The 19,744-nt window shown below is 32.3% G+C and overlaps 1 protein-coding gene across 2 annotated transcripts; it reads left to right on the top strand.

The window, feature by feature from the left end:
- The first annotated feature begins 16 nt into the window (after positions 1-16).
- Positions 17-12,346, top strand: LOC134715216 (hillarin-like). 2 transcript variants are annotated; one of them, XM_063577254.1, is made up of 7 exons: positions 17-244; positions 1,918-2,167; positions 6,386-6,568; positions 7,616-7,851; positions 8,849-9,980; positions 10,393-10,561; positions 12,094-12,346. In XM_063577254.1, exons 2-7 carry the CDS (start codon positions 1,937-1,939, stop codon positions 12,234-12,236), a joined length of 2,094 nt encoding a protein of 697 aa, XP_063433324.1. In that variant the 5' UTR covers positions 17-244; positions 1,918-1,936; the 3' UTR covers positions 12,237-12,346. The 2 variants fall into 2 exon arrangements, with proteins under 2 accessions (XP_063433324.1, XP_063433325.1); XM_063577255.1 differs by lacking the exon at positions 1,918-2,167.
- The last annotated feature ends 7,398 nt before the right edge of the window (positions 12,347-19,744 follow it).

The following is a 19,744-nucleotide window of genomic DNA, read 5'->3' as shown; positions in this document are numbered from 1 at the left end:
AGCATGAAAAGTAACTTGACAGATTAAACATGTTACTTCCTAAATTAATTCAGAAAAACTGTAATATTTTCAGAGAAAACCCGATCAACAGTATGTGTGTATATATATAAAAAAAAAATATAAACGAGTATAAATTGAAAACTGCGTTCAAACCTATGATTGCGTTGGATAAAAACCGCAATTTTATATAAACTGAGTGAGTTTTTAGTTATTTACCAACGAATAAGAAGGAGAAAATAATCAGGTATGTACACAGGGTGTGTATTATAAAGATATAGAACAACGAAAATGATATACTATTACCAGTCAAAAGAGTTGTCTTTTAAATGATTACAATTCAAGACTAAACTTTTAAATTTATATATATATATTTTTATATTAAGTTCAATGGTAACAATGTTTTTCTTAAGAATGAAAAAACGGGATTTTTTTCTATTCAAATGCTGACGTGTTAAGAGAAGTTGTACTTGATTCCGAAACTGAAAGTTATATTGTGACATTATATGACAGCTTTTCTGAATTCAAATATGGTATTGAATAGCTAAATATATAAGATATGCATAAGAATGTATAACCTGTAATCTAAAGAATAAATTGATTCGTATGTTGATTTTTTTTTATTAATTTTAAATTTATATCAACGCGGGACAACAATTATACATAATCCTCTAGATCTCTGTTCAATAAAGTATATTGGTTGAGGTTTGATATACAGTGTTTGATAATTTAAAAAAATCCGAAAGTAATAATAAAAAAATAGGCTAGGGAGGGAAAACAATTTGACACCAACAAAATGTACGTACCTGAAAAAAAATTCAAATTAAATTTATAACAGGACAACTCTTACTATTTTTTCACAAATTGCAAAATATAATTTCTTCCTTCAACCTTCATTTATACAAGAGTGCACACACTGAAATGTCTCGCCTTCTTTTCTAATCATTGATATTATGTTGAAAGTCCTAAATATAAATAAAGCTTTATTACAACTGTCACATTAACCAAGTAAACTAAAAATTGACCTTTAAACCATGAAAATGAGGTCAAGGTCAGATGAACCATGCCAGGCAGACATGTACAGCTAATTCTTCCAAACAACAAATATAGTTGACCTATTGCTTATAGTTTAAGAAAAACAGACTAAAACACAAATACTTAACACAGAGTAATGAACCGTGAAAATGAGGTCAAGGTCAAATAAAACCTGCGCTACTGACCTATAGTTCATAAAATATTTCCATACACCAAATAAAGTTGACATATTGCATATAGTATTAGAAAAAAAGACCAAAACACAAAAACTTAACTATAACCACTGAACCATGAAAATGAGGTCAGGGTCAGATGACACCTGTCAGTTGGACATGTACACCTTACAATGCTTCCATACACCGAATATACTAGACCTACTGCTTATAGTATCTGAGATATAGACTTGACCACCAAAACTTAACCTTGTTCACTGATCCATGAAATGAGGTCGAGGTCAAGTGAAAACTGTCTGACGGGTATGAGGACCTTACAAGTACGCACATATCAAATATAGTTATCCTATAACTTATAATAAGAGAGAATTTAACATTACAAAAATTCTTAACATTTTTTTCAAGTAGTCACTGAACCATGACAATGGGGTCAAAGACATTGGACATGTGACTGACGGAAACTTTGTAGCATGAGGCATTCACATACAAAGTATGAAGCATCCAGGTCTTCTACCTTCTAAAATATAAAGCTTTTAAGAAGTAAGCTAACACCGCCGCCGCCACCGTAGCCGCCCCCGTATCACTATCCCTATGTCGAGCTTTCTGCGACAAAAGTCGCCGGCTCGACAAAAATCAAGGTGGAATTGTTCTTGTTTGATAGTATTGGTCCAATTGAATACACAATTCAGTTTGTATTATTTGGAATTTGCAGCTTTATTCCTATTGCATCAATGGGAGCTGAATGTTCTTCAAAATCAGATGTTCCTGAGATTGTTGAGCCTGAACCTGTCGTTGTTGAGCCTGAACCTGTCGAGGAGGAGAGGGAAGAGAGCCCAGAGTCTGTAGAAAATACTCCACAGCCATCAATACATACAGAACCTTCAATAGCATCCTCCGATGACCCCAATAAAGCTTCAGATTTCGAAGAATTTTTTATTACATTTGAAAGCGATTCTGATGAGGTACCATCGTTAACATTATTTCACTTTTCATTGATAAACAACCTGGAAGAACCAAATATTAAATCTTAAAAATAAATTTAAAAAAAAAAAAAAAAAATTGTATAAGTCATATAGTATCTATCGCAGGAAATTTCTTTAAGTGGTAATACTTGTAATTTAATGATATTGCCAATCAATTGTCAAGTTCAACAGATTGTTTAGATACTATTTTATCTTTTAAGTAAATTGATTTAAGTCAATTCTTTACATATGCTGTATTGATAAAAGTTAACACCTTATATTTATTTAGTTTACAGTGTACCAAAAATCAAATTCAATTTCATCGATGTAGATAAAAAAAACTAAAAAACATTTCAATTAAAGAATAGAATTGAAAAATTGATCTCGAAAAATAAATGTCAAAAACGTTCAAATATTTACATAGCTGTTTCAGCTTTATATTTAAGTGAACGTCTTTTATTCCATTCTTAAATTACAATAACAATGATTAATGTTGATGCAAGTATCTTTACAAAGATCTTTCACTGAACTAGTATATATTTGTTTAGAGGCCAGCTGAAGGACACCTCCAGGTGCGGGAATTTCTCGCTACATTGAAGACCTGTTGGTGACCTTCTGCTGTTGTTTTTTTTTTCTTTGGTCAGGTTGTTGTCTCTTTGACACGTTCCCCATTTCCATTCTCAATTTTAAGATACTTAATGGCAAGAAGACATACTTACTAGTCTACATTAAAGTTCATTGAACAACGTGTCGGAGCCTTTTATACCCGACTATACGGTATAGGTTTTTTTGTCGAAATCCGTATGGTTGCATATAATCATTGCTTACATATATGCATCTACTTCGTTTGAACTTGGGTTGATTGTTGTTTTATTGGCATTTATACCATAACTTCATACTTTTTATTCACCAAGATGAAGTATATCACTAATTAGACATGCATATGAAAGACAAAACTGGTCTAAAGATACTAAGTTTATTTCTAAAAGAATATTGGTTTTGGTTTCGAGTTGCAAAAGCGTACATATTTTATTTTGTTACTTGAGTCAATTTTGATTAGGAGAACGAACTTTTTGTCTACCTGCGAAGGAAGTTACAATTTATTCGAAAAATACTTTTATGGTAGAAATACTCATACGGTCCGTCCCGATAATAACCAAACGAGTACTATAAGTTACATAGTGTGATAGTGACCTATTAAAGATTTACTAGTATATGAGGTCAGAAAATATACCATATGGAATATACTGACTCCATGTATATCAGGTCACCAGTACATGTAGTGTAACGAATTTATCTTACTAACCATTTCAACATGTGATATTAAGACTAAGGCATATGATAGTGATTAGTTAAGTCTTCAATACTTAGAATTAAGAACCTACTTCCATTGGTCTGTACCAAAAAGGCTAACATTAACAACTGGTTAGCCTTTAATGATATACCGGTATTTTTTTTAATTCATATCAATCGTCTATCATCAATTTCTTCATCTGTTGTACGGGTGAAACGTTTCAATTTTTCCATTAAAGTCGTGTTGTTTTTACAAAGGCGTGTAGCACAATTACAACCCTTGTATTTAAATAAACCACACCTACTAACCCCATATGAAATGTATAAGATCTGCACGCAGTCGCTTTAAACCAATGATATGTCTAGAAACGTTTAGGAGGTTAGATAAATACTCAAATGTTCTGGCCATATACAGATTATATGTGTCTCTGCCAAATATGCCTATGCGACCATGTGCGTAGGATCCCAATACTCACATGTAAAAAGTAAAATCACAAAAAAACTGAACTCCGTGGAAAATTCAAAAAATTCTGTAATCAAATGGGTAAACAAAATCTCAAACACATCAAACGAATGAATAACAACTGTCATATTCCTGACTTGATACTAGAATTTTTTAAAGTAGAAAATGGTGGATTGAACCTGGTTGTATAGCTATTTAAACCTCTCACTTGCATAACAGTTGTATAACAATCCATTATATGAAAAACGATGTGGGAACAAAAGAAACAGACAGAATAGACAAAAATGTCAAAAAATGATTCCTATTAAAACAAACAAATATGTACAATAGCATTGCACAATAACACAATGACGTGATGTATAAGTACAGAGCCACGTGATTTACATGTATCGACAAAGCATATTAGCAAAGATAAAAAAATTAACATTATCTTACCTCCTATTCATTTCTAGGAATATGATTGTTAATAAGCGTTCAAGTGGAGGCCGTGTATATTTCATACTAAGTTAGTATGAAGGCGAAACCTATTTCATACACGGTTAGTAGTGGAGTTACGTCTCTTTATATTCCATATTAGGTTAAAAGGGAGGCGGGGTTTATTTCAATCACGGTTAGTAGTGGAGTTACGTCTCTTTATATTCCATATTAGGTTAAAAGGGAGGCGGGAATTATTTCATTCACGGTTAGTAGTGGTGTTGTGTCCCTTTTACAAAACAAAACGGTACTGAGAAAAAAAAGGTTTGAACAGACGAAGAAATTGATGATTAAAATCGAAATAAGTTCATAAAACACATTTAAGTTGTTATTTGCTTGCATCTTTTTTGTAGAATCAATGACAGTAGTTTCTTAATGCTAACAGTTTTGAAGACCTGCTCATTTTGATAGGTCACTAGTCTAAATTTCACACGTTAAGATAGTCGGTAAGATAAATTCGTTACAAAGTAAAAATAAATTGCTAGTGACGTATACGTTATAAATGGGGTCAGTAAATTTCATATGGGAATTCGAGCTTCGCTAGTCTCAAAATAAGACTCATCAGAGACACTCATATGAAAAAGTTATAAATCCAAACAAATACAAAGTTGAAGAGCATTGAGGATAAACAATTCCAATAAGTTGTGCCAAATACGACTAAGATTGTCTATGCCTGCGAAAAGAAAAGCCTTAGTTTTAACAAAATTTCAAAGTTCTGTAAACAGAAAATTAATATAAATGACCACGTATTTAATATTCATTTCAACACCTAAGTGCCGACTACTAGATGCCACAAACCTTTCTAAAATAAGTTATTTAAAAATTTATAAAATATTAAAAACAAATGTTTGAACTTCTTCAAATAAGGTTGCCCTTTGATATGTAAAAAGATTTGACTATTTGTAGGTCCTTTTTTGTTATATAGCTCTGCAACTATTTCGGTTCTTGTAATCCTTTGGTTTTAATTGTTTGGCCTTGCGTGTTTTGACGAAGATAAATTCAGAAGAGCGCCTGGGATTCATAAAATTTATAACTATTTGTTTACATTTTTTATTTTACTAAAAAGCTAGTTTAAAGTCAAAAACAAGTATGAAAAAAATCATGTTTCTAAGACTTAAAATCTTGAAATCATATTCCACTTTAATACTAAAACGCATCAAGACTTATAGAAACAAACTCATTCATAGTTAATAGTGTTATACCCCCTATAGGCCTGGATATGTCAAGGCGGGTCACGCATAGCCAAGAACATTTAAACAATAAAAAAAAAACCCGGAGAATTGAAATATATAAAAGATTAGTTAACATCAGTCATGGTCATGATGAATAGATACAACAGTAGTTTACGTATAATATGTTCAAAAGTCATAAATCAATTGAGATCAAATAAATTTGGGTTACAATCTAAAACCGAGAGAAACACATCAATGATATCTATGATGAGTTTATTTATCATCAACTATAAGAGATAAACAACGAAAAAACAGAAACACTAAAGAGCAACAAAAACAAACGACAGTGCAACATAAAGAGAAACGAACTGTCATATTCCCGACTTTGTACAGGACATTTTAAGAACAAAATGGTGGGTAAAAACCTTCTTACGTGGCAAGCCAAACCTAGCGCTTTATGGCAATGTTAAATACACCGTTAAAATGACTCAGTATATAGTATATACTGGGAATCAAACACGAGTTTGCCCCCTGGATATTGAAAAAATGGAAATTGAATGCTTCTAGTTTCTGTCACCATTTAAGAATATGTTTGACTTTTTTGTATTTTGCAAAGCCCGTTTATGTCTTGTGGCCACACACCTGCGAACTGTGTTAAGTTATTCTATTTTTAGATCAAATTATAAATTTGGTAAATACACCAGAAAATTTAAAAAAATCTGGCAGTTTATTGGACGTCAATTTTTTTTTAAATATATTGATGGTTACTTTAATGCTTTTTGTCTTTGGGAATTTTCTAAACCACTTTTTTTGTAGATAAAGCTACGGCCAACAGAAAATGACTACCCTGTACCAGTGCCTAATATGACAGAGCGTTATTTAACAAAGAAAATACAATGGTTTGAAGACTTTGATCCGAATACAGGGAGTGATGATGCTGACAATGACGTAGAAGAAAGGGGAATAACCAAGGCAGAAATAGATCACCATGCTAGAACGGTAGAATTGTTTGAATTTAGATATTTCAATCTAATTATAATATCAATCAATTAAAAATAGACAACTTTAAACAGGCATTGTTTCAGTTATCAGATTATTTCATTAATAGATTTAAATAGATATAGGAAGATGTGGTGTGAGTGCCAATGAGACAACTCTCCATCCAAATAACAATTTAAAAATTAAACCATTATAGGTTAAAGTACGGCCTTCAACACGGAGCCTTGGCTTAAATGTACTGTTTTTTCTCAAAATTTAGTAGAGCCGTACCTACCAAAGTGGAGTAGGTATTTAATTTACAGGACTGTGATATCACATGCTTATATATCGAATCGAATATACTTCGTACTCCCATACACCTTAAGATGTATTGCATGGCGATATACATTCGTTTCATTGTTGTACTAAAAATTTACCATCCTCTTATGTATCACTTGCCGAAATGTCAAGTTATCAATATACACAAGTACAGGTAAATTGTCAATACAGTAACGGTAAATAGTTATAACTTTTCAAGGCGTATAATTTATATTTTTACTTGTCTGTATATATTCATTGCATATGTTGTTAGACGCATTTGTGAATACCCTGTCTGCAAGTGCCCCCGTTGTAAAGGGGTAGTTTCTAAATAAATATATATATAGAGCCCAGGTGGTCGTGTGGTCTAGCGGAACGGCTGCAGTGCAGGCGATTTGGTGTCACGGTATCACAGTAGCATGGTTTCGAATCCCGGCGAGGGAAGAACCAAAAATTTGCGAAAGCAAATTTACAGATCTAACATTGTTGGGTTGATGTTTTGACGAGTTGTATATATATATTTATATATATATCATACCAGGCGTGCTAGTTTTTCAAAACAGGACAATAATACCAAGGGTATAGGATATTACACGTTTAATATAATACGTTATCGTTATATTTTATTAGATTTGGGGTAAAGTTTGGTAATGTCATGGCGTTTTGCATGTGTCAGTATTAAAGGGAATCTATAAGAGTTGTTCAGACGTAAACGATTTATAAAGTGTAATTTTCAATTCTTTATAACAGGTGCAAAGATCAGACCTGAATAGTTTTGACAAGCTTATTAAATATCTAGACACACCAATTAAAGGAAGGCCAACACGAGATGAAATGATGGTCAGGATTATACTAGTCTGGCTGAGTAATCAAGTAGTGGAACATTTTGTATCCGAGGAATGTACCGACAAAACACCTTTGGGGTTCCTGAGTTTACTTGGACAGAGAAGATCAACATATTCTACATTTTTTACTGTTCTATGCAGGTAAAATTGTTCTTATTCCGGAAAAGATAAATAATTTGTCATAGGTCGAACGTGTTGCTTGTTAAGATACTTTCTTTTGGATACAAAAACATTTTAAACTGTGAGTTTGAATTCATCAGATATAACAAAATCATGATTTAGTATACCAAACGCGCATTTTGTTCACATAAGATTGACAAGTGGCGTTAGATTCAAACAGCGGGTAAAATGTTTGTATAACTGCAGGTAAAATTCTTAATTCAAAGCAGCAGGTAAAAATGCGCGAATCAAAACATCAGGTAAAAGACTTGAATCAAAACTTCAGGTAAAATCACTGTAATCAAAACACTTGGACAATAACTCGAATTAAAACACCAGGTTGGACAACTCGCTTCAAAATCGGAGGTAACCGCGCTCGAATCGAAACGGCAGGCAAAATAACTCGAATCAACGTATTAGAAAATTGAACATAATTTTCTGACAGTTTTGCCAAATCTTGTTGAGGCTATAATTTATGTGTCGTAGTGTTTTAACTTTTTATTTTGTACTTTATAAATTGTATTTATTGTGTAATAAGAAAAACAATAAAAATTCCAAATTCCGTTAATATACTTAAATAATGTGTCTTGTATTTCACAACATTATAATCATATTAAATGTATACTTCATTATAATACGTTATTTTGATTGGCTACACTACAATATCGCGTTATTCTTTAAGCAACTTCATTACACAACAAAACGTGTCATTCATGATGACACAAGGTCCCACAATAAAGTACACAGGTGAATTAAATAAAAACTTGATAAAAATCGTATTTTCATGATCCTAGCTTAAAAAATGCAATTTTAAGTATTGAATGCTACTTTTTGTAATTTCATAGGGTTGTAAAAGCGTTGGCCGTGTGCACATTTTATGAATGAAGCGCGGACAAAATGTACTTCGGTCAACGCTTTAACACCATAACGAAGTTACAAAAAGAAGCATTCAAATCTTAATTGTTATTCAAATATTTAGGGCAGCCAATGTTAAATGTGCTCAGATCCATGGAGTTTGTAAAGCAGGAGATTACCAACCAGGTGATACCAATGTAGATAATCTAACATGTCTGTGGAATGCTGTTTACATTCAGAATTCATGGCGCATCATTCATCCGTACTGGGTTTGTCGGTCAGTATTTGGGAAGAGATCTAGTGGGTGGATAAAACTAGAGGAGGATGGAAAGGCAATCGGACAAAGAACAATAGCCGCAGATGGGGTGGTTAAAAATGCATTTAAGGAATATTATATAATGCCCGACCCTAGTCAGTTTATATATCGCTGTCATCCCGACAGCAAAGAATGGCAACTCTTGTCTACTCCGATTTCGAGAGAATCATTTCTCAAACAAGCTTATCTTCTGCCGCCATTTTGGGCTATGGAAATGAAATTGGTGAGCAAAAATGCATGTTGTTTATTTGCATCCGGTAAAACTCTTACACTTACGTTTGAAACTTCAAAAGCAACAGCTAATGCAATAAATTTGGATTATGAATTTTTGTTGAAAGAAGGAAGTGCACAGAAGGAAGATGAAAATGAAATGTTAAAACCAGAAAATATGCCAAGGTTAGTCGCTAAAATCCGAAATGCATCTGAGTGGAATTTTGATATTCAATTTCCGATTGAGGGGATATATAAAATCGTAATATATGGTGGACCAGATACACACCCATTATTGAGACTATGTGAGTTTAAGATTATATGCACCAAGAGGACAGAGGGTTGTCGATTAATACCATTCAATCCGGGAAAATTAGGATTTGGTCCAGGACCCGAGTCTGATAGGGCAGGTTTACTTCTCCCCTCTCATAGAAATGGGATAATAACAATAGACCGAAACAGCCCTACAAATCTCAGATTTCTTCTTGCCAGCGATACCTATAAATCTCTAAAAGTTAAAACTGAACTAGTCGATTTTGACTTAAAAGATCAAAAATCTTCTGTTAAGAGCGTTATTGAAAGAGATACGAAAGAACTTAAAATAATAACAAACATTGTTCAGAATGGAGATTACGGTCTGAGAATATCTACTAGTACTGGTGATGATCTCGAAAGATTGACTGTGGTTTGCAATTATCTCATTACAACTTCCAATAAACTATCAAGAGAGGTAAGCATTTGTTTAAGCTGGTGTTTGATGGAAGAACTTTGACTGTCTCTTATGATTGATTTAACAAATTATCTAGACTCAACCTAGAAATCGGTATTTTGTTAAGACAACTGTACAACATATTGCATAAGTTACAGCTTAAATATAAAGCTGTATAGTGTGTGATGAGAGCTCAAATAGTTATCATGATAAAAATACAACCCAACTACAAATACAATTCAACAGAAAAACTTTCTGGTATTATCTACACAAATGTCTGTACTATATATATGGCTCAAAACACGCAATAGCTATAATATGCAAGTTTTTATATTCACTCAGATGACACTTACATGTAGATCTAATATTTCAAATGTATTTTCCAACTGAAGCATCAACTAACATAAACTTCGATTTTTTTTATCTGTTGTAGAAAGCAAATCAGCGAGTAGCTAGACGAAAATTGCTTTCTTCAATTGAAAATGGTGACAACATAGAAATAACGGAAAGTATCAATAGATGTATAAAGGAGAAAATATCGGAGAGCGATTTGGATATTGAAAACGCACAACGTAAACTTGATGTATTACAGTTTAGAAAAGGTTCTTTTTCTTTTAATATCAATTTAGTTTCTTTCTTACTGCCTTACAGCAACCATACCCATTTTCATATTTGTCATTTCTCCTGGTCATAAATAGAACTTGCAATATATGAAGATTTTTTTATGTGCGGTTTACCCATATCTGGTGTGAGGAATATACAATGCTCTTCATATTGTCAAACCCAAGTTCCGACATAAATTTCGACGAGTCACTTATTCAGTCATAACAACTCCTCAGTAACTGTATTATATACTAATTAGGGGGGGTCCATATATGCAGACATTAAAATGAACGGGTGCGTATAGTACAATTATTATGAAATTTCTTGAGTTTCAGCGTCGTAATTATCGCCGTAGAGTCTGTGAATTGAAACAAAAAGCAAATACAATCTACAAGTTATCATTATTGACTAGTTTAAAGGATAATGCAACTTGTCATGCACCTATAGTATATAAAAATGTATATTAATGACGTATACATTTTCTTTCGGTATTGACTTGATATCATTGATGACATGAAGTTGATTCCGATCGATTGTATTTAAAATTTGATCCCTCTTTAATACTGAAATAAGCAACTGATGAATATTTAAAATGTGTTCTTTGAACTTGATTGAAAACAGGATGTAACTAAAATTCATGGTTTATTCAGGTAACAATAATTCACCAATATTCAAAGCTAGTAAATTGTATTTGAAAAGACAGTCAAGTTAAAAAAAGGTTCCCTGTTAGTATTTTAAAAAAAAAACCTGATTACTCTTCAACTTTGTACTTATTTGGCTTTATAAATATTTTGATATGAGCGTCACTGATGAGTCTTATGTAGACGAAACGCGCGTCTAGCGTACTAAATTATAATCCTGGTACCTTTGATAACTATTTAATTGAACCGTTAAGTTTTACCTCTGCAAAATATAAAGTTTTGTATGAGACCATTTTGCTTCAATTACAGCGAATTTATTGAATTTTGTTTCACAATTTTAGTCATTTTATAAAATTTTTTTTTTTTCTTCATTTCATATGATAGGCTTTGTAATAAGCCAAAATGTATAAATTTAGAAAATGTCTGTTAAAAACATTATTCTAACGAATACGTCCCTTTATAATAAATCATATGTTACTTTGTCATTTGACATTATATATAATCTCAATGTCAGTTTGAAACTTATCATGCTGACAATTAAAAGGTAAATAAAAAAAAGGACAGAACTCCAGGAAAAATTCATTTCGGAAAGTCCCTTAGCAAATGGCAAAATCAAAAGCTGAAACACATGAAACGAAAGGAAAACAACTGTCATATTCCTGCTTTGGTACAGAATTTTCTTTTGTAAAAATGGTACATTAAACCTTGTTTTAAAGCTAGCTATACCTCTTTCTTGTATAAAGTTCATGCATATGAAAGGAAATGAAAATATACTTTCCAATGATAATTAATATTGATATAATTATGAAGTAGAATGATGGAATTACTACTCAGTATTTTAAGCGTCAACATAATTCGATTAAATAATTATTTTTTGTATCGGATTACAGCATTTCATGATGCCGTTTTGAGAAACCATTTAGGCACCATAGAAAAGACCATCATTAGTCTAAAATCATCACTGTACGAGAGGATATTTCGGAAAGCTATCCAGGAGTTAGACAATCGTGCTAATGATTTGAGGTCATCATAATTGTGTTTTGCTCTCCAGACAGAAGTATCGATATGTTCAGTCAATACTAATCAACATGGCCTCAATTATACGAACAGTTAATTTTTCAAATAAAACGATATAAATATCTACCACACATTTGTTGTACAATTGCTGATATTGTTAAATATAATGATATTATTGTTTGAAAAGAAAATTTGTGTAAATTTATAAATTATATATATAGATTCTACCACTGCATCGAATGTAAGACGATATTTATCCACTCGAGACAGTTAAATTTTCACATTTAAAACGCAAGGCTTGTCCGATCGTTTTAAATATTTAAAATTTAACTATCGAGAGTGAATAATTATCGTATTACACGAGATTTGGTGGTGGAATCTGTTTCTCTAATGATTTTCTAACATTATGCAGGCAAACTTATTCCTTCTTTTCAAATGATCTACAAAAAGATGTGTTCTTTCTATGTGACGTCATCAGGCATGGTCGCCTATTTTCATGCCGTTACAATAGGAATTTCAGAGGAGAGCAAAAAAAAAATCGACGTCATAATCGGATTTTAACCAATGAAGTACTGAGATCAAACGATCGGCAGATGATGATCATCATCATCATCCACACGTTGATTAAATTGTTTTATACAATGCGTGCAGAAAGGAATAAATTGACGAAGAATTAGAGAAACATCTTATATCAGTGTAGAAGTCTGTCCGGTTCAACAGCTATTTATGTAAATTAATGTTCACACATGCAAAATATGTTATATTATGATGTATGAATATTGTCATCTCTGCAACTATGAAATTTAGTAAATGAGAAAATAGATCTGTATTTCTATCAATTGTATTGTCTGTGGGTTTTATAAATGACAGCTTCAATCTTGCCTTTTTTTCTTAATCTTTATCGTGTTTTTAATCGGAATTATGTTTAAAATAAAATCCATTTTGTGACAAAGTAAAAGTGCACTTATCTAGTATACGTTCATGTAATTATGTTTCACTCCTAATATTCTATGAAGGGCTATTTTACATTTTTACAAAGAAAATTTATTCAGTCATCATTATGACTTGTTAATTACTTCATGTCAAGTTTTAAAAGTGGGTGTGGTCGCAAATAAATTGTGAAAAGATATTTTTCAAAGTATTATTGCATTTTAAAATTCAATAATGGTGAAAATATCCTTTTTGTTAAATCTTTTATTCTCTGAAATATTATTGTATGCAAATTGGTAAAATAGACTTAAAATACTGACAGGAAACCAATGCGTAATAAAGATAACTATCAAATTAGGAGCTTAAAATCAACACGACAAAAAGACAAAAAAAAAGACAAACAGACAAAGAATAGTTTATAAGGCATGGAAATACGTATTGTGTGGTATCTAAATTTGATGTTACAAGATTTTAGAAATTATTTAAAATTAAGAAATGTAAAGCTTGTCCGCCGTTGGTTATATACTTTTTGCTTAATTATAGCTCTGCATCTTTTAAGGAGCTGTGGATCTTCAAATATTTTGGCTTCAAGAATTAATTATCAAAATATGTATCTTGTGCGTGTAGAAAATAGGATATATCTTAAAAAACAAGGGATGGAGTCAAATACATGCTCTGGACCCTGAGAGGTAATCACTAAACATTGACAATCGTCATGTTTGTATTGGAGTGTACAAATCCATACTGAGTGATAACTATAACTTGGTTATATTAATAATATAATTGATAGTATCGAGATACACATAATACCAAGATTATATAATATATAGAGATATCAAGAAAAATCACAGACGAGCATTTCTTCCTAATAGATATATTGTTTAAAATTGATATGCTTATTATCTGATATCCGTATCGTATAGCAAACGGTTTGGAAGGGTAACATGACTATGTCTTCATCGTGTAAGAAATTTTAACTGCCTCTTTCATTATTTTACGACTTTTTTTAAGGAATCTGGATTGCCTTGAGTGACGAACTATATACGTAAACACTAATTACAAGCATACAATGTAACGTAATAAGTACAGTATCATTAATGGCATTGATGATTCAGAGCCAAATGTTTTGCAAGAGCATATAAACACTGAGCTACAAATCGAAAGAAGTAATACTGGGATACAGCAGTCAACATGCATTGTGTTATAATCTCAATCACTCTAAACACAAACAAAATTGTAACAAAGGATCACGAAGGCATATGGACAAGCACATTAGTAAAAATGAAGGGAAAGAATACAAAATGTACCGTTGCACAATAACACAATGAGGTGAGGTAAAAGTGTAGAGCAATGTCAAATAGATATAAAATAAACAGACAAAACAGCCAAAGTAAATAATTGTTTAAATACGGAATATTTACCAACAAGTTCTTCGATGAACTTTTTTTATGAAAAAAAAGTACGAGGCGTTCTTTGACATACCCCTGGGTCATCAATAAGCTGGAAAATATATATATCGCATATACAGGTGAAGTTTGTATATTGCTTCTTAGATGGGGGAAATTTATAATTTCAAAATCAAAATCGAAAAAGTTTGGATTGTTTATAATGGAAAGAATATCATCATTATGTCTAAATGTGAAATTTTATACCTGACCTCTTTGATCTTCTTGTTTTGACTAGTGTTTGAAGGAACTCCGACTCATATTGAAATAGAAATTGTCAGCAAGGAGAGGCGCACAGTTTTGTCCCATAGGAAGGCCGATAATTTGTTGAAAAGGTCTTTTTTTAAAATAAAAAGGTGTTTTTTTTAAGAGCTGGCCTTTTATAATTAATCTTTTATATAATGCTGTTTTAGAACTTATTATCTGATAACCGTGTCGTACAGAAAAGGGTTGGAACAAAATATACCGAGTGTAAAAAGTTCAACTTCTACGTTTATTTCCATTTTATACTGTGTACTTAGTTACTGACTGTACGATATCAATGACAGTACAAGGCCAAATATTTTGAAAGATTGATATGCATAATAACACTATGATACATAGCCGAAAGGGTTTTAAAAAGAAAATAAACGGTTCATCTATAATACTAAAATTACGAGGTCCAATTTGTCAGCCGTCATCACGTAAAAGCGACGAATCAAAGAATTCAACTTTATATATAACTAATATAGTACAAAGGTGTAGATTAAAAATTACACCACTCCAGGCCCTTTCACGGTTTTCCACGTAATTAATATTGTCAATAATTAAGAAGTTCCGGGTCGAGTCCGATACCGATACCAATAGTATATTTACCTGTTACCTATTACCTTATCTGAACGTTCCGCATCTAACAGGCGCACCACCAAACGGTGTATTTAGGATTATGCTATATACACGGATCATAATCACAGGATTGACACTACTAAATTCAATCATTGTCAAATGTTTACCTATTGTAGTATTCTAATCAGTAAGACTTTCTAAGATAACAATACGAATACTAATAATCAGGACTAAAAATAAGGCGTATAGGAACAGTTTTCAATTTGTTAGCGGGCATGACATAAAACAGTGAATCAAAGACTTCAACTTTATTTATAACTAATATAGGACAATGCTGTTCATTAAAAAAATACTCCATTCCAGGACCTTTTGTTTTCCAAATAATTAATGTAACCAATAATTGTTAAGTTCCAGTTCGACGGGTTCAAACAGAAAGATTTGAAAGCAGAGAAAACTGTGTTTCTTATAATCGGCACGACTTTATCAGATAAAAAAAATATACTAAAATAAGGCTTGTGCATAGTAATATACTTTAATTCAGTCACGGACCCACGATATCACGGGTGTGTTCTAGTATTATATATAAATTTACAGCATATATAGCAATATTCCAGCAGCGTCTGCATGTGAGGTATATAAGTTTACCTCCATCTTGATACAAAATTGTTTCTAAAGACAAATGTAATAACAAAATTATTGTACTCAAAAGTAAATTCAACAAGTCCTAACGCTCCTAAGACCGAGCTATTCGAAGCTCATAAACAGCCTCTTATAGATACATACAAGCAATGGGGATGTGCTGTGTCACTTTTAAATAATGGGATATTTTTTGAAGCATTAGAATTTTTTATGATAAATGTTTAAAAGAGCAGAAAGACAGGGTAATTGTCACTTTTCAAGTTGAGATCGTCATATTACTGAAGGTGGATTCCAGTTTACATACTCGTTATGTTTCAACTTTCTGAGGATATTCGATCACTTTTTGCAGATGTCGACTTTGCAATTAGACATACTCCTGGACATTTAAACGGCATATGGACCGACATGGCAACAAAAATGACCGTTAATAAAAGCCTCAAGAGAATCAGGGGTTACTGTAGGCATAACAAATCAAAAGTAAGCGCTTGTTAGATGGACCCTTATTAGACATTTCTTAGAACCCTTAGTCTGGTTTTCTGGAAAGGTCTGGAATTTGCTTCAAATAATGCAAATTCACACGAGGAATAAAACCCAACTGCAATGAAAAGAGAGGCAGAACATGTTTATATTGCCATGGTGAACCATCTAAATGCGACATGACTGATCTCTTTGCTGTGGAATCCCATCATCCATCTCTTCTGGAATGCATACTACAAAATGTTCAAAATTCTTTGCTTACAACTGTCGAGGTAGGCTTAAACATTTCTATCACTAGAACTCTTTCTTCAGGTCAGTCAAGTAGTTTCTATAGTTAAACATCAAAGTCAAAACTAAAAACGTTTGAAAACATGACAAAAAAAAATTAAATGAAAATCGGGAGAAATAATTTCAGGTTAAATAAATCCATAATTTGTATTTAGACAGACGCGCACTGATTTTGGCAAAATGTATAGATGCTGTTACAGGAAAAACATGTGCTGTCGAGCCCTGTAGGTCTCATTCCAATCTCTTTTTTTCATGATGACGGCACCATTAGAAAATCGTGCAAGTCTGATTTGCAGGTGAAGCAATTAGAATCTGAAGTCTCTTGTGCATTTTCCTTACCTTTCTGTGTACCATCACTCACAACTAACATCAGAGATGTATGGCATTGGTTCAATGTATTGATGTTAAGAAAAGTAAAATATTCGGTGACCTTGCAGCTGACTATAATATGTCCCAATGATTTTTTTATAGCGCACACAGTATCAGATGTTTTTGACTGATGAGAACACCGCACAAAGACTTTAACTTCCACCAAAATGTATATCAGATTATTGATGGGAGAAGTATAACTGACTGGAAGATTTTCTTTTCTTTTATAGAAATCAAACAGGCTCTCCTTATTTCTTTGGTAGTTTTCTTCTTCAATACATTGACAAATCCCCTATGATTTCACCTGAAGTGAGCTGAACTTAGCCGGGACATTTGTAAATCCCGAAATTGTCAAAGCTATTTATACCAAAACTATTAATGACTGTCGTAACTTGTTACATGTAAGCACTCAAGAGGAGACCGATACTCGTATAATACTCAATGCCTTAAACTTTGACACGAAGTTTAAAAGAAATAGGAAAGCGGAAGAACAATTATACGAACCTCTAATACTAATTTGATTGTTCTGTGTGTTCACTTCTATAAACATATGACACATACAAGCGAGTTGTGGGTGAAGATGGAGAACATTAGCAGTATAAAGGATGGGTGAAGATTGTTACCCATTCACTAACTGTGTGTCTGTCTTTCCCCAACAATTAAAATATTGCCTGCTCTACACGCAATTACCGGATGCGACACAACTTCGTCTCCGTTTGGAGTAGGTAAACAATCTGCCTACAAGACTTCGAAAGACACGCACGACTATTTCGGTGGTTTGCAGTGCTGCGGTAATATTAACAAAGACGAAGCCCTTGTTTGGGTATGAAAGTTAATTTAAAGTTTTATGATCATAAAAATCTCTTTAAATCCTTACATCATGATATTCATTCAATGCCCATCAAGCTTGCCATCAGTAAAGATGCAAGTTTAGTCAGGTTACCTCCATATGAAGCGGTACTAAAACAGCACGTTTTACGAACAATGTGCGTACTTCGTTACAAACTAAAATTTGGACCGCATTACACATTGTTAACTTGCCTATTCTGTAAACTTTACAATACGGTTGTCGAGAGTTAAATGATTCATTAAACCCTGTGTTTTGTAAAGGGCATATGTTAGCAGAATTCTTGCAGTATCTTGTGTTTTCATGTAAGGGAAAATTTCCATGTAAAAAGTCATGTGCTTGTTCACAACAAAACCTTACATGTTCGGAGCTTTGCTCCTGTAAAGGGTAAGAATTATGTAGAAATGTCCTATCATGTTCCTTGACAGATGAACCAGAAGATACTGCTGGCTAAATTCTGTTGTGTGGATCTCTTTGATTGGATTTTTAAGATAGTAACTGTTTTCGTGGTATTTTGTAGTTTTAATGAATAACATGAATGAGCTTATGCAAAATACGCTTTCGTGATAGTAGGCTATAGGTAAAAATAAATATATCATTTATTGCTGAGGTTGAATGTCAGCCGGCAAGGTAACTACTGTCAATTTAACAGAATATGTCTTGATCTTGTATAATAGAGCATATGTTTGAAAAACGTCAATTTTTAGAATAAAACGATGTCATTTTTTTTACATTTTCGAGATAATCCATTGCTAAATAACTTGAAAAAAATGTCTGATATGAGATTTAACCTTAAATTGTTGTAAATATCTACAAATTTTGGAAATATGAAAGAAAAAAAATAACTACAGAACTTGTTTGATCTTTGACCTTATTTTATACAAAAATGTTACCACATTCCTTTTTGACGACATCGACATTTCAAAAGTACTCATTTTTCCGAATCCAATGATATACAATATAGACACAAAGTATGTTTGACGATTAAATCTAAAAAATACTGTGTCTGGTCACAGTACTATAGGATTTGTTTCCGAGAAAAATCTTTGGCACTGGCTTTTGAGTGCATATCATGTAGTGGCCTTGTGCTTTTTCTGCTCTATATATGGTCAGGTTGCTGTCTCTGTTTCAATTCTCTATGTTAATGTCATACATAGTTTACCGTAATTTATTCTATATCCAGTTAACAATTTAAACCAAAATATAGTACATTTTACTTAAGTTTTGTGTGTTTACAATGGAGTTCGAAAATGCTGAAACCACCACAGTTGAATACCAGTATCGTGTGTGCGTGTTCTCCTCAATGTGAAAGTCGTGAGTTAAATTATTGGCCCGGTCGCAGTAACAAAAACGTAAAAACATGTATTGTTTGTTCTCTCAAACGCTTCTTCCGAAAATTAAAGTCAAATGGTGTTTGCATACTAATAAACACTCTATAAGCAATGAAGCAAAAATAAGTTTTAAAAAAATTAAACATCTTATAAATTTTACACGAATTTATCAAAAGTGTATGTTCAAAGAAAAAGTAAGTTATAAACGATGTAAAATCCTACGCAATGTATATCTAATTTACCTTTCAAAACTATTCAATGTGCGACATTAAATATTTCTAAATTTTAAACCCTGTTAGTAATTTTAAATTAGCAACACTGGTATTTGTAAACCTTTACAAAGAATTCGAAATAAACAACAAAGGCTCGGATT

Source organism: Mytilus trossulus, chromosome 4, assembly GCF_036588685.1.
Source record: "Mytilus trossulus isolate FHL-02 chromosome 4, PNRI_Mtr1.1.1.hap1, whole genome shotgun sequence".
Lineage (NCBI taxonomy): Eukaryota > Metazoa > Mollusca > Bivalvia > Mytilida > Mytilidae > Mytilus > Mytilus trossulus.
This window is presented reverse-complemented; position numbering and strand designations above follow the sequence as displayed.